The sequence below is a fragment of the Xyrauchen texanus genome, chromosome 48, assembly GCF_025860055.1.
Source record: "Xyrauchen texanus isolate HMW12.3.18 chromosome 48, RBS_HiC_50CHRs, whole genome shotgun sequence".
Classification (NCBI taxonomy): Eukaryota; Metazoa; Chordata; class Actinopteri; order Cypriniformes; family Catostomidae; genus Xyrauchen; species Xyrauchen texanus.
Window position 1 is genome coordinate 16,644,146 of NC_068323.1, and position 22,310 is coordinate 16,666,455.

At 37.9% G+C, this 22,310-nt stretch overlaps 1 protein-coding gene across 3 annotated transcripts in view; it reads left to right on the forward strand.

Moving 5' to 3' along the window:
• LOC127639899 (DENN domain-containing protein 1B-like) overlaps positions 1 to 22,310 on the forward strand; it is a 129,203-nt gene that overhangs the window by 90,237 nt on the left and 16,656 nt on the right. For 2 of the 3 annotated variants that reach the window (XM_052122224.1, XM_052122225.1), the window contains 7 exons: positions 7,977 to 8,102; positions 12,449 to 12,550; positions 15,889 to 15,979; positions 16,245 to 16,285; positions 17,392 to 17,430; positions 19,637 to 19,693; positions 20,537 to 20,623. In XM_052122224.1, coding sequence (XP_051978184.1) covers positions 7,977 to 8,102; positions 12,449 to 12,550; positions 15,889 to 15,979; positions 16,245 to 16,285; positions 17,392 to 17,430; positions 19,637 to 19,693; positions 20,537 to 20,623 — 543 coding nt within the window. The remainder of the gene's footprint in view (positions 1 to 7,976; positions 8,103 to 12,448; positions 12,551 to 15,888; positions 15,980 to 16,244; positions 16,286 to 17,391; positions 17,431 to 19,636; positions 19,694 to 20,536; positions 20,624 to 22,310) is intronic. The other variant, XM_052122226.1, reaches the window with a different exon arrangement.

Here is a 22,310-nt window from a genome sequence, read left to right on the forward strand (position 1 = left end):
TGCTGAAGTTCTGATTGTGCTGTCAAAATTGCATTGCAAACTGAATGTATAAATATTTAAGACATTTTAATGAAGGGAGGATGTTGAGTTTGCAAAAACAAAAAAAATGTTGAGAGGAGAGTTTGCTCTTTCACAAATAAATGAAGGTGTTTTCCTCCTTTTTAAACATTGTGAAACCGTTGCTTTTTTATTCAATTATAATTGGTTCTTGTAGCGAGAAATGGGGTGTTTACTTCTGCAGTCATTAAAACTATCTAAAAATAGAAAATTATGAATCCATTGTGGTTTCAAACAGCAAAGCATGCAGTGTGATTTGGATGTGATTCTCTGTTCACAGGTCCTGTATCAATCCTTAGACATTTTTGATAAAATATTCCTTTTGACTTTATTACTCTTGTTCAAGTTACGGCAGATCTATTGTTTACTTTTTCAGTTTCACTGTCTTGTTTCTACTTTGTATCATTTCGGTTGTCTCCATTTCGTCTCCTCTGCACAGCTTATATTTGTACTTCTGTGTTTGATCATTTATGTTCTCAATCAACAGTGAAAATTTAAGTTTGCACACCCACCTCATGTATATTAAGCTACTAAATGGAGGTTAACAAATTAATCAGAGAATGCGCAATATTCGTGCTCCTCCTCTGAGATCACTCAGCGCAATGTTTAACTGGGATTCATTCTTTTTATTTTATGAGAGAAAACAAACGCAAGAAGTACATGAGCTGACACACCAAACAATTACTGTTTAGGGAAAGTGGGAATGTTTCGTTCTTCAACGCTTGTTCTATTTTGAGGGCATCCCGAATATAAGCCCATTAAAGAGCAGGTTTGCAGTTCTCTCTTTTGCGGGTCACATTAGACCAGGTGGGGCTCATTTCCGCCCCTGAGTGAACTAATGCAGTGTCCAGCCCTGAAGGCACCGCTGTTATTGGTCTGAACAATAACTGTACTTGATTGCTCCTTTTTTGCTTTAGACTGCGAAGTTGGAGAGTGTTCAAATAAAATTAAATGCAGATGTCTTTAAAGTACCACACATCACATTGTTTTGCATTGAAAAGTTATTCAATTTCATCAGTTTTATAAAGTTTTAATGTGTTCCAAAAATGACAAATATTTTTTTTATATATATAAAAATATTTATAAGTTCACAGGACATCTTCCTCATAGTAAAAAGTTCTTGACATACAGTATGAACTAGTAATGAAGTAACCTTTTGAATACCAGCTTGTAATGGCTAAATCTGAAATTTTGTAAAAGCTATTTATTTTAGTTATTTTACATCCTGTTTATATATTTGTATCACACACCATAAACGTGAGATTTAATAAAACATTTAAGCCTCTTAATTTACTCTAAAATGTATGCAATACAGTATATATAGTGTATTAAGGAGACACTGATCTACATTTTGTCAACAATCCTTTAGCATTGGGATTGAATTTCAAGTTGTCTTTTGTGTTTCTCTTAAAGTGTTTGAATTCAGTCAGCGTGTACACATACTTTTCAGCCTAGTGCACATCAAAAGAAAGCTGAAGATTTTCATATCTATTTCTTTTTTCTTTGTAGTCCTCTAATTGCCTCCCCACGGCTTTCCCTCCCTGGACAGACTCCTTAACAAAACATATTTTCCCCCTGTCTTTAAAAAAAAGAATTTCAACCATACTCTGAAAGGGTCCAATGTAACCTGATGATACAGTATATTGAATGAGCTGATTTATTGTTGCTGATTTACATGCATGTTGATCATGATGATTAATCGTTTCGTGATCATTGTTTCATGTTTTTCTTCCAACCTACATTTTGATTTGAAATCGAATACTGTAGTAGTGGTTGACCAATATGTGTTTTGTAATGACCGATGCCGATATCCAGAGAGCAGGGTGGCAGATACAATGCCGATATATCACACAATTTAATATATTTAATAACGTAAAATTGTTAAATAATAATAAAAATCTCTTATTTAGCACTATATTTGCTCATTTCACACACAACTTAAAAATTTTAATTTAAAATAAATATTGTATTTGCATAATATATACACATGTGCGGATCCAGGGTGAGCAGCAATCTCCTGACAGTTTAAATGGCCTGGATTGCCTGCTTGGAATGTCAAGGAGTGACCATCATGATTTGTGAACCAGAGGAACTTTTGATCCTGATCAAAAAGTTTTGATTCTGTCTGATAGAATATGCGCTTGACGGGAAGAAAACGCTGGATTTTTGTAAGGTTCATGAATTACATCTGTTTAAACAAGATCTCTGCATATGGTATACAGTGTAATAGAAGTTTTGTTGACATTTGCCTTTTATCATTAGAACAGAAAGTTAAAAGTTACAGGGATCTGCTGAGGAGAGGCTGATGGAATACTTGCATTAGAGGTAAATAAATGAGCACTCCACAGGATGTTAGATCTGCTCAAGTTGTGTGAGGTTGGTTTATTACGTCTGTTTAAATGAGATATGCGCATATTTGCAGATGGTATATGATATTAGTCTTATTGATATTGGCCTTTTTCTCATTAGACAAGACAGTTAAAAGTTACAGGGAACTGTTGAGGAGAAAGAGGGAGAATGAAACCGGCAAGCACTTAAACATTATGAGCACAAACACGTCTGCTGCGGCTCTGATATGCAGACCATTTAAATGATACTGTGTTGCACAAGAGTTTATTGTTGTAGTAACACAATCACATGTACAGTAACAACAAAACGAACAATGACTGTTCGTTTACATGTTTTAGGCACTTCACATACAAGCAGACGATTTTCAGCGCCCCCAAGAAACAAATCGTCCAAACAGGAAAATGTATCGTGTTGAAGTCAGAAGTTAACATACACCTTAGCCAAATACATTGAAACTACATTTTTCACAAGTCCTGAAATGTTATTGTAAAAAAAGAATTGCCTGTATTAGATCAGTTAGGATTTCTACTTTATTTTAAGAATATGAAATGTAAGTTTAATAGTAGTGAGAATTATTTATTTCAGTTTGATTTATTCCCAGTGGGTCAGAAGTTTACACACACTTTGTTAGTATTTGTGAGCATTGCCTTTAAATTGTTTAACTTGGGTCAGATGTTTTGAGTAGCCTTCCACAAGCTTCTCACAATAAGTTGCTGGAATTTTGGCCCATTCCTCCAGACAGAACTGGTGTAACCGTGTCAGGTTTGTAGGCCTCCTTACTCACACATGCTTTTTCAGTTCTGCCCACACATTTTCTATTAGATTGAGGTCTGGGCTTTGTGATGGCCACTCCAATACCTTGACTTTGTTGTCCTTAAGCCATTTTGCCACAACTATGGAGGTATGCTTGGGGTCATTGTCCATTTGAAAGACCTATTTGTGACCGAGCTTTAACTTCCTGGCTGATATCTTGAGATTTTGCTTCAGTATATCCACAAAATTTTCCTTCCTCAAGATTCCATCTATTTTGTGAAGTGCACCTGTCCCTCCTGCAGCAAAGTACCCCAATAAACATGATGCTGCCACCCCCATGCTTCGTGGTTTGGATGGTGTTTTTCAGCTTGCAAGCCTAGTCCTTTTTCCTCCAAACATAACGATGGTCATTATGGCCAAACAGTTCACATTTTTTTGTAATTAAGAGGAAATTTCTCCACGTGAAATTTCTCCAGGAAATTTCTCCACTTACAGATTGCAAACTGTAGTCTGACTTTTTTATGGTGGTTTTGGAGCAGTGGCTTCTCGCTGAGCAGCCTTTCAGGTTATGTCGATATAGGACTTGTTTTACTGTGGATATAGATCCTTGTCTACCCATTTCCTCCAGCATCTTCATAAGGTCCTTTGCTGTTGTTCTGGGATTGATTTGCACTTTTCGCACCAAACTATGTTCATCTCTAGGAGACAGAATGCATCTCCTTCCTGAGCGGTATGATTGCTGTGGTTCCATGGTGTTTATACTTGTGTACTATTGTTTGTACAGATGAACGTGGTACCTTCAGGCATTTGGAAATGGCCTTCAAGGATGAACCAGACTTGGAGGTCCTCACATTTATTTTTCTGAGGTCTTGACTGATTTCTTTTGATTTTCCCATTATTTCATGCAAAGAGTTACTGACTTTGAAGATACATCCACAGGTACACCTCCAATTACTCCAATTAGCCTATCAGAAGCTAATTGTCTAAAGGTTTAAACCATTTTCTGGAATTTTCCAAGCTGTTTAAAGGCACACTTAAGTTAGTGAATGTAAACTTCTGACCCACTGGAATTGTGATGTAGTCAATAAAAAGTGAAACAATCATCCTGTAAACAATTGTTGGAAAAATGACTCTTGTCGTGCACAAAGTAGATGTCCTAAACAACTTGCCAAAACTATAGTTTGCTAATAGTGAAATATGTGGAGTGGTTAAAAAAATTTGTTTTAATGACTTCGCCATAAGTGCATGTAAACTTCAGACCTCAAATGTATAGTGGTCGACCGATATATCACTAGGCTGATATTCTGATTTTTTTCAGCATAGGCGGATTTATCGGCCTCTGCGATATATCAGTTGACCACTATACTACAGAACTTTACTTTTTTGTAATTGTACATTTTTATTTATTTTAAATCTATTTATTTTTATTCAGTTAGATTTTGCCTGTTTACAGCATTATTAACTACTTGCAGCATGTCTTTCTTACAGATTGACAGTGGGTAGATGCATGTTTTCTTTAGAAAGCTTTTAATGTGTAAAAGTTCTAAATGTTCAGTGGGGCTGGTAGACAGTCATCAAATTTGTCAAATCTACATTTATAACTCTTGAAGAAGACATGCAAAATAGATATGTGTGGATGTGACTGAGAGAGCTGTCTGTCCACAGCATGTCCAGTTCAAATAATTAAAATCCCTTGACCATAAACAGCTCTGCTCTCGAAGAGTAACTGACGTGTATGTGTGTGTGTGTGTCTCAGAAGTGTGTTCTGTTGAAACTTGGGGTGTATAATAGAAGCCCACCCCAAAGCAGATCTCAGTGGCTTCATCCTTTAGAGCAGAAGACAGTGATGCACCTGCTAATTATCATCTCCAGCTGGTGAGTTAAATGGAGATCTGTTTTCTGGGCCACCTTTGACCCCGTGCTCTTTACTTGATGCACTTCAAACCCTGTTGGGGAGTCCATGCAGTAGAATTTAATGAGGCCTTGTGTTTGCCCTCTGTGGGCTCAGTGAGTTGGAGGCTACACTTTCATCCTAGCCATCCTCACTTGATGTAAATTGAAAAGATCACAGCTATGGGGAGAAGGCCTACAGTGGAAAGGCCTCTCTGCATAGATTATGAATATCATAACTCAACATAACCCCCCCACCCACCCAACCTTTTTCTTCCGATCTATCGCTACCCACCTCCTAAAATACCATAGTTATAATTGGACCCAATGGGGACTCTCCCTTTGATCAGATCATAGGCTGAATTACTTTACATTAAAAAATGTCACTGCCAAATAGGTTTATCACCTGTAGAGCTAAGCTACCATCTGATGCCACTATCAAAACCCTAGTCATTTAATTGAAGTTTATCACCAACATTACCTTTGAATGTGGATGTCACGAATTTGCTAATTTGTGAATTGAGAGGAAATATTGCTCTTTAATGAACAGTATGAAACTCTATAATTTCGAATGTTTAGAAACATATTTTAAAATGTCAGTTCAAATTTAGTTTTTCTATGTATGTATGTATGTATGTATGTGTATATATATATTATATATATATTCAATTAATAATATAAAATAAAATATTGATAACTCAAGAAATTAGAGAATTAGATAATTGTAATTCATATAAGTAATTTTAATACAAAGCTTGGTTGCATTAAACTCATTCTTGTGCTCAAGCTCTTGTTTTACCTCCCCTTGCTTGCCTACTGGGTACGGGGAATATTCTCCTGTGTGTGAGTGGCATTTTGCTTGCTTTGATTCTTCAAAAATAAAGACTGTTTAACAGATTGTTTGGGGAGAGCAGGAAAAGTGAGAAAAAAGATAATGCTTCAACATGAAATATCAACATGTTGCCAGCTTTACATAAACATAAAAGCACTTAGCCTGTGTGAATATGGAGATGACACTTGTTAATTTTGCACCATTAAACTTCCAGTTCAGCCTCTGGGCATTCGCCGTATCAACTCAGGGACATTGAGAAGAACAGGCATGTCCCAACAGGGACAAAAGATATGCCAAAAGAAATTCTGTTCCAAATGAGACACATTTTGTGAACACCCCGCATTTGCAAAGCCATTTAACAGGGTCAGTGATGATTCGCCCAGGTGCTCTTTCTACATTCCTGAGGATTGGTTTTCCTCTTGGTATTCTCTGGCCTGCCAAAACCGTCTCATTTATGGTCCTTGCTTGATCTTCCCTAATGAGCAAAGCCAAACTGATTATTGATATGCATGCTGCTGAGTGTGAATAGCAGGCGTGCAAATGAATTGCCAGCAGATGGTTATAAGCACTGCAGCATATGTAATCAATTTGGTTAACCTTATATTACCTGGATCAAGCACCATTTCGTGGTTCATCCCCCTGAGTTTGTGCTCCGCTGTGTCTGATGACTGGCTTGGATGCCTTCTTACAGGAGGCTTGGAGTATAGGAGAAATCAAATACTCAATTTTGTGATAATTTTACACGTAAATACGCATGCAATATTAATGTTTTTTTTTCCTTAAATTGTGACATTCAGAATTCTATTATGCTTGGGGTCAGTAAAAAATAAGGATGATCGAGATGAAAAGTGAAAAGGAAAAATCTTTTTAAATTATAGTTCTTAGAAACGATAGCTTTGTTTTGGACATTTAAAAAAACAAAAACACTTTTATTCTATTTTCAACAATAAATATTATGACTCTGAAAATGTCAAGTGGTGCAATTATATAAATTAATATGTTTTTTACGCCATAAACAGACGCCAAACTTAATTCATATTTCCAAAAAGTTTTTGACAAATGTTTAAGGTGTTTGTTTCAAATGTCATAAATTGTTTTGGTTTTTTTGGGGATCAGGTAATTTAACTGTTGAACTAACCTTGCCATGTCAAAAGGTCAACTTATCTGTCAAATTTACTCAATTTTGTGAGGGTTTGCAGGGGTCCTTTCTATGTTATGATTTCCTGTTTTATGGCTTTCTTGTCAAATGACCACTTTGACTTTAATTTGTCTAGCAAGGTTTTTCTAATATTAATATTTAAAAACAAAACCGATATTGTTTTTTTTTAAATAAAGACATGTCAAGCTTCTTTTTATATACTATTTTAATCATTCAGTGGGACTATTTGTCATCATTATATTTATACTTGACATTGTTTACTTGAAGCAAAATAAAAATATCAAAATGTATTCTAATTGAAAATTAAAACATGTTTATCATAGAAAAGGCATATAAGTAATTGTCTGAATGAATCACATTTTAATGTAATTTTTAATAAATGAATAGGTCTGGACATAAAACAAACAAAAAAACAACAGGAGTCACATTGACCCTTGTGCAAAAGATTTGTTCAGTGGTGTCTGCTTCACAAATGTTTTTTAATGTCTATGAATATTCAAAATCTCCTGGTACTAATTTTAGTCCTGTATAATGCTATTTAAAGGGAACTAAAAGCAGACCGGTGGCAGACAAATATAATGAAAACATATGCATGTCAAGAAATGTAGGAAGTAGTCGGGGTATGAAAAAAGATAAAGAGAGGTGAGAACGACCAAGATTCCCTGCCAAAGTCATTTTGCTCTCTGGCCTCTCGAAAAGCATCAGAGCTCCACCCCAGCACACTGCACGATTGCTTCAATTATCAGAGCAGCAGGTGCTCTTGAGGGACAGAAAGCTTTTCTTTATTTCTTTCTTCCTTTTTTTGGTGTTGGGGGTGCCCTGTAAATGTGACTCTTCACACTCTGAATGGGTTTGCCTGTTCTTCCACCAATTTCAGAGGTGTTAATTTAACTCTCTCCCTCTCTCTCTCTCTCTCTCTCTCTCTCTCTCTCTCAGGTCTCTAGTTTGAAGAGTAAGCTAAAAAAGCAGTCAACTGCTACAGGAAGTGGGGTTGCTCGGGCCTTTCTGCATGCTCAGGCTGCTCTGTTTGGCTCCTACCGGGACGCCCTGAGATATAAACCAGTAAAGACTTTCTTTATTCTCCTTATCCACATCATTACATTTTCAAGACAATATAATATACAGGTGAAACTCGGAAAATTAGAATATCGTGCAAAAGTTCATTAATTTCAGTAATTCAACTTAAAAGGTGAAACTAATATATTATATAGACTCATTACAAGCAAAGTAAGATATTTCAAGCCTTTATTTGATATAATTTTGATGATTATGGCTTACAGCTTATGAAAACCCCAAATTCAGAATCTCAGAAAATTTGAATATTGTGAAAAGGTTCAGTATTGTAGGCTCAAAGTGTCACACTCTAATCAGCTAAACACCTGCAAGGGGTTCCTGAGCCTTTAAATAGTCTCTCAGTCTGGTTCAGTTGAATTCACAATCATGGGGAAGACTGCTGACCTGACAGTTGTGCAGAAAACCATCATTGACACCCTCCACAAGGAGGGAAAGCCTCAAAAGGTAATTGCAAAAAAGTTGGATGTTCTCAAAGTGCTGTATCAAAGCACATTAATAGAAAGTTAAGTGGAAGGGAAAAGTGTGGAAGAAAAAGGTGCACAAGCAGCAGGGATGACCGTAGCCTGGAGAGGATTGTCAGGAAAAGGCCATTCAAATGTGTGGGGAGCTTCACAAGGAGTGGACTGAGGCTGGAGTTACTGCATCAAGAGCCACCACACACAGACGGGTCCTGGACATGGGCTTCAAATGTCAAACGTCTTACCTGGGCTAAAGAAAAAAAGAACTAGTCTGTTGCTCAGTGGTCCAAAGTCCTCTTTTCTGATGAGAGCAAATTTTCCATCTCATTTGGAAACCAAGGTCCCAGAGTCTGGAGGAAGAATGGAGAGGCACACAATCCAAGATGCTTGAAGTCCAGTGTGAAGTTTCCACAGTCTGTGTTGGTTTGGGGAGCCATGTCATCGGCTGGTGTTGGTCCACTGTGCTTTATTAAGTCCAGAGTCAACGCAGCCGTCTACCGGGACATTTTAGAGCACTTCATGCTTCCTTCAGCAGACAAGCTTTATGGAGATGCTGACTTCATTTTCCAGCAGGACTTGGCACCTGCCCACACTGCCAAAAGTACCAAAACCTGGTTCAATGACCATGGTATTACTGTGCTTGATTGGCCAGCAAACTCGCCTGACCTGAACCCCATAGAGAATCTATGGGGCATTGCTAAGAGAAAGATGAGAGACATGAGACCAAACAATGCAGAAGAGCTGAAGGCCGCTATTGAAGCATCTTGGTCTTCCATAACACCTCAGCAGTGCCACAGGCTGATAGCATCCATGCCACGCCGCATTGAGGCAGTAATTAATGCAAAGGGGCCCAAACCAAGTACTGAGTACATATGCATGATTATACTTTTCAGAGGGCCGACATTTCTGTATTTAAAATCCTTTTTTTTTATTGATTTCATGTAATATTCTAATTTTCTGAGATTCTGAATTTGGGGTTTTCATAAGCTGTAAGCCATAATCATCAAAATTATATCAAATAAAGACTTGAAATATCTTACTTTGCTTGTAATGAGTCTATATAATATATTAGTTTCACCTTTTAAGTTGAATTACTGAAATTAATGAACTTTTGCCCGATATTCTAATTTTTCGAGTTTCACCTGTATGTAAGGAATCATTAACGCAAAATAAACCCTGACAGGGTGATAAGGATCAGAAGGAAAGGAGAGGTGTCCTATATCAACCTAAAGGGGTTTATTTTGTGATAATGATGGGTTTACTGCACGTTATCCAGTTTATTATATGGCTATTTATGAAATATTTAAATACAAGGACATGAAATTCTTATTTCTTTATGTGAGAAGAAAGGGACCATGAAGTGATAGGTGAGACTTGAAACTAGCAAAGGTATGTAGTAAATCAGGTGCCTGGGACAACGGTCAATTATGCGGTTTCATGGTCATTATACAAAAATATTTTATCGCAGAGTGCCACGATTGACCAGTCAGAATCAAGTATTTAAGAGTGCAGCTTTATAAAATACTTTAAAATGTTTTCCCTGCACAAGGCTCACAAAATGATGTAGAAAAGTATTCATAATTGTTAAAAATGTTTATTCTTTGTTCCTCCTTCAACCTCAGGCATACTAATATAAAACTTCAACATCACTTTTTTTAAGAATTTGCAAAATCTCTGAAAAATTACATTTCATAGCATAAACATAAACCATAAGCTAAAGAGAAAGTAGCTGTCCTGATTTCTTTATAATGTTAGAACCTTAATGTAAAGGGAGAGAAAAGATACGCTGCTGAGAAAAAAAGCGTAAAAAGGCACGAACAGGTGCAAAGAAAGGTGGACCTGTCTGAATCACCCAAATGTCAGATGTTGAAAAGCCCGGACACTCTTTGAAGTTTCCTTTCAGGCACTTTTTGGTCTTATTAGACCCTCTAAACTCCTGAAATTTGCCTCTCGGTTACGAGAGTGGCAACGAGGAAAACAAAGTACTCTCTCTGTTTGTCAAATATGGCCGTCTTTGTTGGCGAAGCAGAGAGTAATTGGTTTGTGCAGACCCACCGAGCCAAGATGCATTATTGATGTTTCAGCGGCTGTGCACAAACTGGCTTTTTGCCGGCAGAAAAATTACACACATGCTCAAAAGAGGCGAGTCTGCGAAACTCATTGCCTTCAAAGTGGTGCCTCAATTGAGCACATTGTCTTCAAATCTACATGGAATTACTACTGTTTTCATTTTCTTTTTTTTATTAACTGAAGGCCTTCAGTCACACCACTTTCATTTGGTTTGCTTGTGTTTTGAAACAGCAGATCCAAAATGGAGTACTCTTTTGATGGTCGGCCCGGGCTCATAAAGATTCCGAGAAGTCGAACAATTGAAAATCAGCCTTTGTGCTGATTTATTTTGATTAATATTTCAGTTGATTTTTACCGAGACACAAAAACAACCTTAATTCATAATGACAGTACTGTATTGAAATAATTGCATTAGTAGATTTTTTTTTTATTATTATTATACCAGTAATTTATGCATGATTTAAGAACGTTCCTTGAGAATGTCTGCATGCACCGAAATGCGATAGCAGTTTTTGATTTTAAACATCCAGTATTTCACCAGCATAACTGTCATGTTCTGCGGTAATGGCTTTCTTTCACGCACTGCATTTCTAAAGAGGCTCTTCCATTGAAACAAATCATCTGTATGAAATATCACTCTGCTTTATGGAGCCCATATGGTTTGCCATCAGCGCCTTTGCAGAATCCCGGAATGTCTAACGGAGCTGTAAATGAAACAATGCAGGGAAATGATAATTAGCTCCCATGCAAGAGTCGGCAATCACAGGCATATACAGAACATTATAGTCTGCTTCCTCTTGGGTCTCTTTTGTTATTGGCCCCCAAACAGCAAGAATGGTGTAACAAATACACAGATCACACTGGTTTTAAGCCACACCCTTTAGCCATTGTCAATGTGAATTAAACAGATGTATAATTGGGTTGGTTTATGATGAGAACATAGAAGATGAGCACAAGAAACGCAAGGGCAAATGTCAACCAGGGATCTTTGGGCCTCATTCATGAAACAAAATTTGCTATATGACTTTCAAGAAATTGTCACATTGAATGTGTTTACATGCACACCTATACTGATAACTGCCAAAAATAAGCTTATCCAAAAAAAATCAAACAACACACGAAAACGTTTTGACGTCAGAACTTAAACAGGCATGCTCACAACACTTTCACACATTTGATTAGTCGGAAAGACTGCTGGTAAAGGTTTTTCCATGTAGCACAATATCAGGGGCCACTCATTGAGGCCACATTCACACTAATATTGTAAGTTTTCGGTTGCATTGATTTTGCTATGTTTACACATCTCATCCACACCGCAGCAACAATTTCTTCCACCGAAAACAGACACTTTCTAAAATGCTCTGTTGTTCTGCATACTTTGGAAAACAATGATATTAGGAAATGGAAAACCTATTATTGTGGACGTTTCCTGAGTTTAATGCAATAATTCACTTAAGAATGGTCACATAGAGATCTGTTCTGCTTGTTGCATAAAACAGGCTCATTGTGTTTTCACCCTTATAAACCTTACCACGAATTTCCCATTGAGAAACAAGATCGAAGTACACATACTCTAACAAGCCTTAATTGTAGCTCTCTTTTGTTGACTGTTTTTCTATTCTGCTCATGTGACTCGGGGAGAAATTGAAATGATGTAATTGATTGCAATGGGTTATGATGATAAACAAGTGAGCGTAGTCAAACAAAACATATGTCTGCAAGTCTCGGATGAAGCATCACCGTTTGCAGGCGTTTAGCCAATAGCGGACTGTCTGTTGTCATTAAAGTGAGCTTTTTGCTCCCCAGGGAGAGCCAATCACCTTCTGTGAGAAGAGCTTTGTGGCACACCGCTCCAGCACCATGAGAAGTTTCCTTGAGATGGCCGTGAACCTGCAGCTCTTTAAGCAGGTAAAAGGGAAATTATAAAAGAGACAAAACATTTTCAGCACACTTTCTTTTTTATTTTTTTTATTGTTATTTTTTCCTCAACTTTAAAACTCTTGAAAATATATTTTATATTGTTTTGTGTTCCAATCCAATTGTGAGGCATTTACAATGGTAGTGCATGGGGGGCAATTTTTGAATGGTAAAATACTCACTGTTTCAGAAGTATAGCCACAACAATTGACTTTAACTTGTATTGAACCCAAAACATTCTTTTAAATGTGTACATTTATAACAAATGTGACAACTTTTGTGTTAATGTGGCAAATTGCCTTAACCTGAGATACAGTGTATAAAAAATACCACTGAGAACACACCTTTTGGGTTCAAATCTACATTCATTAGACAGCTGACCAGTGTTTCCCATTATTTACCAAGAATGTGTCGGCCTGCCACAGTTTTATAATGAACCGAATATATTTTTTATTATATATATATATACATATACATCTCAAGGAAACTTAATTTAATAACATAAAAGATCTCTCAGTCAGATCAGTCAGTCAGCCCTCTCCCCTCACACACACACACACACACACACACACATGCACTGGAACCAATTATCTAACGTTATTACCAGCAACTCTGACAACGTAACTATTTTCAGCATCTGAGGAGCAAGTTCAACACAGGTAACCACTTTTGCTTCATTTCTTTGATGGCTCACAGGGCTCGACATTAACACTTGTCGGGGACAAGTGGATTTTTGAAGGGGAAAGTGAAAGAGAATTTTACTTGCCCGACCCGACAAGCAGACTGATTAAAATGTCAATAATGAAAAATATCAGGCTATATTTGTGATAGCCTAGGCCTGTGTCACTTATTATAAAGTTTATATTCTTATTCTGCTGTTGAAAATAATCCAGAGCATGTAATTTTACAATTCGCACGCGATCTAGTAACAGCTGCACCCTGTTTGATTGACAGGCGGCGTATATGTGTGTGCTCAACATGCTCACGATAATGCGCACCTGAACGGTCAAATACATTTCAAAATTCTGCCGAAATGCCCATCTTGCTGACGTAAAATGTAAAACATTTCTTAGAGGGTATGAGGTTCACCCACCACAGTCTCACAAAATCCTGTGCGAAACACTGGTTGACCATTGCCTGAATATATTCCAGTATTGCTTTATTGTGTTCACTTGTTGCTTTATTGTGTTCACCCAACCGCTATTGTAAAACTTTTGCCATTCAAATTTTAGTGTAGAAGGTCAAATACACACAACAAAATAACCATTTAAGGTGTACATACAAAAGCACTGCTAGGGAAAATGCACATTGGACTTTTGAAAGTCTTAATTTATATTCGGAATAAGCAGAATCTCATTTAATCACAACACCCCATCCCCCAGATAGTGACCAGCAGTTCAAAGATATCTCCACCTCCCGCCTATGCAGTAGCTTCGGGAGAGCCCTTATCTCCAACTTGGCCGTACTGCAAAAGGCCAGCACCACTGTGCCTTGTCCTGACCATGAACCAGATCCACTTGGAGGCCAGCCCTGCCTTGAAACGAGCAGAGGCTGGTTGCCAAGAGATTGCGGGGGAAGTCTGTCAGCGACGACCTGCTTTCTGTCTTCCAGCGCCTGATGCTAACTCACGATCGCCCTGCCAACAAGAGAGCTTGCAGCGCTCTGGCATCTTCCCTGCTCCCTGTCCGCACGGGTCCGGTTAACTGGTTCTGCCTCCAGACTCTTATCGCTACCCCCTCGACACCTTCAGAAGTTGTATAAAATGAATTCTGCTTTTAGTGCTTTGTGTTTTTTTAGCACAGCGTAGTTGCGATGAAAGTAGTTGCTTGGAAACTAAAACAAAAATGTTCCTAGCAGGCACTGAGTGATGCTGCTGTTTGTTTTATGTCATAATGAAATAACAGAGATCTCAAAGTACTTCATTCTCAATCATATCTGTATTTGCATCTGTGTCCAGTAGTTTGTCATTGAGCTCATATACATGGATACCAGAAAGACGTTATTTGCAAGAAAGCTGCTTAAGAATGCCCTGCAAACACTCATGACAAACAGACATGGGCCACTCAAATTTCTTTATTAAAAAGTTTTATATTTTCTGGCAGATCATATATTTATGGTTAATTTGTAGTTGTTCGTTTACGTTTTGCCTTTTACTTAGTAACTATGATGTAAATGTATGATGAAAAACAAAACACCACCATCTCTATCATTTAAGTGTTTGCACTTAGATACCAGCAATTAAACGGACAGGTAGGAGCAGTGGATAGTATTGTTAGTCAGTGTCCAATTAATGGGCTGGAGTGTGTGTCTGAAATGTGACACTGAAGGAAGGGGTTTTGGATAGGTGTTAATTTGGCCTGATTATGTGCTCTAATTGGGCTGTATTGTGGCGGAGGCTGAACCCTGTGGTCGCATCACTCATTAAAAAGATTGCAATGTAGATTGTAAGTCCAATGGAAAGTGCTGACCCCCAGAGATGGCCTCACTCTCTTACCAGGACACCTGAGACCTGTCCTGGCCTATTTCTACTTCAGTGGTCCAATTAAATGATTGTTTTCTTTTATTTTTTGTATTTCAAAGTAGTTGGAGATAACGAAAAAATCAAGAAGCGCGTTTTGATTTTAATAAACACCTAAACCTAAGTATTAAACAAATTTGAATTGTACCTAAAATCTTGAGTGATGTTCTATTACTTTTCTAATTAATCTGATTTTCACCCAGTGGATGATAAAATGGGTAAAAAACAAACGAACATAAAATAAATCTCATAGATTTATATTGAAAGTAAGACTTGAATCATATTTAGGGACCAGAATATCCTTGAGACTCTTTTTACATGGGAAAGCAGGCACAACACCCTAGTTGCCACCTAACATTGCCTGAGCGACTGGCAACTTCCCACAACACCCTTTTTGCGGTGATGTTTACATGGGCATACACACCATTCACAGTTAAATATTCACCCACTGTAAAAAGTCTAGTTGCTTTTTATGATGCGTTTTATCTCTTTATGTTTTTGTAGAATTTCTTAGGAATATTTTCAAATCATGTTTATTTACAGAAATCTATCATAGGCCTTGTTTTAATGGGCATATTTATTAGATACCTTTTATGTCCTCTACGTGACAGAGAGGAAATGAAACTTCCCAAAAGGCATTGCTCACACAACATTCTCTTCTGCTATGTTAATCCATCACCTGATGTAAATTACACACATACACACACACTCAGTAAACACGTCTGGAAAAGTCTAGATGGAGTTGTTTTGGTGTTGTTCTCCCTCCCCCTTCTTCCTTAATAACCTGTGATACTTTAATTTATGGCGGCAGTTCATTGAAGGCAGACTGGCCAAATTAAACGCAGGAAGGGGCTTTACAGACGTCTATGAGGAGGAGATCACAGAGGGGGGCTTCTGTAGAAGTGAGTGCCATTTCTCCATCTTTCAATAAGTGGAAAAAAACAGCTCACACAAAAGGGCTTTGGAAATATCCATTTGTCTTCAAGGGTAAAATTTCATAAATTGTAAGTTGTTCACTAAGTTTGAGTATTAGATTTGTCTTAATGATGCGAAACTTCCTTTATATAATCTGTGACACGCTGTACAAGAAAGACTACTTTTGTTTTGATTAAATAAATTCTTTTTTTTTCTGCATTTGATATTAACCCACCCACCACTTTTTCTCAGGTAATTCAAAATCTTATCAACAGTGGATTCACACCAAGATGGTAAGCAGCAGGAAATTATAAATTTTTTCTATTCATAATGTTAATTTCAGACAGAATAATTAAGCCCAATGCAGCTGTGCATGATAATAATTTCCCGTCGATTATGAAGTGATGATACGCGTCCAGTTGATTGAATCGCATAAAAGTCAAGATACAATGCCAGACAAGATTGTAAAAACTGTGGCGTGGGACAGTTAAGATGTTGAGACGGGCTTGATATGATGTGACAGCCAGTCATCGGAGATGACAAGAGACTTCTGGCAGGAAACACAGCCATTACTCGATAGATTGAACAAAAGAAATGCCCTCTTTCTCTATTTCTCTCTGCTGTCTTCCTCTCACCTCTCTCCTCACTGTCTCTCTCACATTTTCTTTTTGACTGTCTCTTTGCTCTCTCGCTTTTGCTTTCTCTCTCCCTCCTTCACTTCTATCCATCAGACAGAGCCGAATTAGTTCTCTGGAGTGCCTTTTCAAAAGGTTTTGTGTAAAGTTCACATCCTCTGACTGACACAAATCCATAAGAAAAGGACACACCACCGTTATGTCGGTCAGGGCTTTGGGATGTAAACTCTGCAGCATCCGGCACATTTCAGAGGTTTACCGTGTTAGCCTCACAGCATTTAACTGATAAAGTCCGATGTTACTCTGGGACGAGTGATGAAATTAGACAAGAACATTGTTCAGCTAATGCTAATACTTTTCAACACCCTCTCTCACAAGTTATGACCGTTGCTACACTCTATTAAAAGGAACTCTTGGGACCAAACATGTTTAGTAGTTCACTTTAATGACAAAGATGTTTCTCATGCTTTGGGGCAAAACAAAAGTTTTGGCTTGTGGAACAAGATGTCTATTCAGCCGGTAATGATTTGTGACAGTAAGTGGGCTGTTGTGTGTGTGTGTGTGTGTGTGTGTGTGTGTGTGTGTGTGTGTGTGTGTGTGTGTGTGTGTGTGTGTGTGTGTGTGTGTGTGTGTGTGTGTGTGTGTGTGTGTGTGTGTGTGTGTGTATTGTACTGTATGTGAGATTTATTCAGCAAATCTGTTGTGAAAAGTCCTGATACGTTCTCAGGAAATGCTTATGTTTTCAACTGCTCTCTTCTGCACAGAGGCAGAGGGCAAAACCAGTTGTGAAAAACCTTCAGATGGTGAGTATACATTGTAACAGAAATGCCATTTTGACCCAAGATTTAAAACATAACTGTTTACATATGCATTAAGCATGTAGTGCATCAGTAAACTGTGGTTGTTAATACTGCTGGAAACAATTACCATGTTGTAAAGGGATCAATGGAAAGGAGGAGGTGAGAACCGGCTTGATGATATAAATGATAGTTTAATGATAAACTTAAAAGAAGACACAAACACACACATGACGGACATGTCCGTAAACAATCTCTCTCTCCCGCGCGATCCTCCGCAGTCGACCTTTAAACCTCAGAGGCTTGATTAGGATCACGACCCGGCTCCGCCCTGCCACACATGTGTAATAATATTCAGATATTTTTCAGAAGTCATAGTATGATTGTGTAGGCATCATGACAATGCATTAACCTGATAAAGCCAATATTCAATTACTTGAAATCCAAATCAGACTGCTATCTTATACGTGCTAGAATTATGAAATAGATCACTATAATATAAGTGAGATTGGGTCTAGGGATGTTAACCTGTTGATACGCATTTGTCCGCACTCGGGACTGCTTACATTTAATATATAATTTACCATCTATATATGTAATTAATGTTAACAAATTATACATATTTTCAAAGGTCTAAGGTTTAACATTGATATCCAATCTCTGTTTCATGATAGCAATGCTCCAGAAACAGCCATTTGTTTAATTGTGCCAGGAGTATGAATGAAAACATGCAATATCAAAACGGGACTTCATACCTTTGTTATGAAAACGTGATCGCCAGATGAATCCAATTCGCCACACTTGGGTCAATTGTCTAATAATCGAAAATTGATTAATTGTTGTTAATAATTTGATCGATTAAGCTTATCGATCGTCGATTAATAAATTTCAGAACAAATGCATTCAGTAATGCACTGACTGATCAGGGATGAAGCGGGCTCAATGTTGGAGCATTTCTCTATAAATGAACATTAAAGTTTCCTGCACACACCGCAATAGTGTGTTAAAGTACAACATGACAAGAAGCAGCACTGATGATCTCCTTGTTTCATCCCAACCTGCAATTACGTGAAGTTTTAATGAACTCAAATATGTATACAAGTGACATATCTTAAGTATCTTAGTTCATTCACAGTATTAAACAATTCCCAAATTCGAACTAAACATAGCCTAAATGTATTGAAATACTCTGAAATAAGAATATTTTAAGAGGAAAATGCCAATACTTCCATTTCTTAAGTGTATTCATTAAAATTATATTTAAACAACAGACTACATGCACTTATTATTTGGAGTCCTCCACATGTGTTTTGTGATATTAAAGCTAACGACTAATCCATTAATTTATTGTTCATTTCCACAACGATCAATTATTAAAATGTCTGAAAATTGGCATCCCTTATTGAGTCATGTTATTTGGAATATCCACTATAATGGAGTATGCTTTCTAGCAACACCCTAGCATTGTGCTGGTGAGTTTTGCACAGGCAAACACCATTCGCTTTTTCTTTAAAAATGTCAAATGAATGTATTAATGAAAGAACTACAAAATACAGACTGTTGTGAAAAGACAAACTATCCAATAAACATATTTGGAGCAAGAAGTAGAGATTTATGCTGTACAGTACAAACGTTTTAGGCACTTGTGAAACATGTTGCATAGTGAGGATGTCTTCAAAAATAATGCCATAAATAGTTTTCATTGATTAATTTTAATGTCATACAAAGTCCAGTATTTGTTGTGACAACCTTTGCCTTCAAAACGGCTTTGTACACTTGGACACAGTTTTTCTTGGTTGTTGGCAGATGGGATGTTTTGCAATTCATTGTGTCATTGCATGCTAGAGAAATAAATAAGAATTAACAAGGTGGTTAGGAATGAAAAGGTTGCAGAACTACTCAAAATGCAGCGTAATAAAGGTATGAGCAGGCATCTTCAATATTTCCTGAAGAAAAATGGCGTACATGTCTTGGTTTATTCATAATATGCTGATTATATAATGCATTCTTGAAAATTCCAATAGCTGCAGCACATGTAAATCTCTTTTTCTGAACAAAGGCTTAACCAGAATGTGGACCTTAATCGGAATATTATGTGCATGCAAGCTGAACTGTATGTTTGTTTTATTACATAACATTATTGATTGCCATTTTATTCAATCCACGGTTTGTAATTCAACTATTGAGGAGCACTTTCTGTCTCTTTTGAAAGGCCAAAGATCACGCGAAACGGAAAATACGTGACATGAAGGACAAAATCACACAAAAGGTAAGCTATTCACATTTCACACACATATGGCTGTATCTCAAAACCTTGCAATTTTGGGTATCATAGGCACATTCAAGTCGACTGTTCATACACACTCAAATGCACGCACACACTATTTAAGATGGATCACGTGACTTCACCCACGGCTCACGCTCTGGGTTTTAAATGGCTTGTGAAACCGTCTTCGCACTTTGTTCAGGAGTGTACATTCCCAACAAGTGTGCCTCTGGCGATGGGCTGTCATGTCAAACCCCCCCAGCCCCACCTTCCATATTTTTTTGCATATTTCATCAGTGAGCGAGTGATTTCTTCAAAGCTAATGTAACGAGATGTGTTTCCATAACACTGATGTCTTTGATAAGGTAATTGTGGTGAGAACTGTCAGGCCAGGGGCTGGGAAAGGCAGCCCAGAGGAGACGAGACCTCTCACATTTGATACGCTGGATGTTAGCTGCTGCTGTCTGCTCTGCTTCAGCTAAACCAAAACAGATGTGAACAAGACAGCACTCAGATGAGTCAGTGATTTTGTGTGTGCGCGCAAGCAGTTCTGCTCTGCGTTCATATAAATAATCATGATGTTTGTTGCTGTACAAGACTGATTTATGTATCATGTATGTATTTAAAAAAACAGGCCTGATTTTCATGCTTTAAATTTTTAAGTGTTAGCAATCTTTTGAAGAAAAGCATGATAGTGTCTTATTTGGGCCAAAATGTGCTGGGGGAAAATAAATACATTAATGGTTTTATGTACTTGCCCTTTTAAGGTTTAGGTTTAGGGTCAATTTTGATTTCATCTTCTCTCTAATACACTCTGTCACTCTGTTTTCTTTTCTCTCACTGCAGGATGCAGAAGAAGAGGAAAGCCCATACTGTTCAGGCTCTCCCACCAGCACTAAAAGTCTCTCGCCCAGGAGGCTTCAGAAGAGAACGGTGAGCATGTTCACACACACAAACACACACATGGAGGGAAAAGGTTCATGGACAGTCTGCCTCCTGAAAGAAGTGCCCATTTGCACACCAGTAAATCAGAGCCGACGTGAGGCAGGTTGATTGACGGCTGTGGCAAAAGCGGGCATGTGTAGTGTGTCTTGCATGTGAGATTCAGTGATGTGTTGCCAAGCCCAGGCGGGGATGCGGTGAGCCCCCCCATCGAGGCAGGAGGTGGCCTGGATTCATACCATTCACTGGCCTATTTCCATTGCAAACCAAAATAGGCCGCAGTTATTTCACAAAATCAGGTTCTTGACTGACTCTCACTTTGATATGTCTTATCAGTACTAATTTCTAAAGGGGCCAAAACCATACACGTCATTCTCTGCCACTCCACTTATAATGTCAAGTCAAGGTTTCTTGCTCTAAAAACCATGCTAGAAACTGGGCAAGCGCATTTGTGTGCGGTCTTGTGTAGGAATACAGAGACTTCGATGCAAGTTGGAGGTGAGTGGTATTCAAAGTTGAACTCCACTTTGAGTGTTTGTTCGCCATCTCTATCATTGGCTGGTTACAATATGACTTATGACATATTTGAGTCATGCAGCATTTTACATTACAGGATTTCTCTATAGCCAGCTCTAAAATATGTTTAATATCCTCTGAATGGATTGGAATCATAGTTTGAGGTAAGAAGTCAAAGTCTGGGGGGCCTGGGTAGCTCAGCAAGTAAAGACGCTGACTACCACACCTGGAGTCGCAAGTTCGAATCCTGGGCATGCTGAATGGTCCAGTCAGGCTTCCTAAGCAACCAATTGGCCCGGTTGCATTCCTGCATGAGTGAGTGAGTGATAAGGGGTGTCCCTGCAAATACTGAGGACATGCATCTTTGTATATGAAGTCTGGCATCAAAAAGGCAAAAGTGCAGCTGACCTCGAGGCAAATACTTCTATAAATGTTATTTTCATAATTTCTACAAGCTATACAATTGAAAATAAAAGCAATATTTTTTTTGAAATCCTAATTTGTTGGGAAATAGCAGTTAATTAATATTTAGAGTTACCTTTATACATTTGCCACTTTTAGGTTTAAAGTAAACATGTCAATTGTGCACTTGAGTGCCCTGCTGAGTTTCCTTAACTCACAAGTTTCTTACTGTCATTGGAATGTTGACACTAAATGCCGCTCTTCATATGCACATTCGGACCAATGGAAGCCCAGAGTTTTTGGGAAATCTGTTTGAAATCAGTAATTATTTATACTATTCTGTTTGGTGACACTAGTGCCACTGAAATTACACACTTAATTTGTAATATTCAGTCTCTTTATTGGGGATTTAAACAACTGTATACAGAAATATGACTATTTATTAAAAAAAATCAGAGCTTAACAAAGTAAGTGTTGATTAGCCATAACAATATCTCAGTTCTGCTGCACTTCCTGCAAGAACAGCCAGCCCTTGTGTTCTTTACAGTCACACCTCTACGGACAATGTCAGAAGGGCATTGGACAAAACCTACGGCTTGATCCCTCCACGCCTGCCTGCCAATATGACCAGTGATTTTCCATCCAGCCCTTAATTAGCAGGGCTATTAGCTGCATCCTTGTTGTCGGGGAGACCTAGAGAGAACTGTATAGGAGGCAGAGTTCCTCCAATTAGGGCTTTTCTTAAGGTAGCGGTCGACTC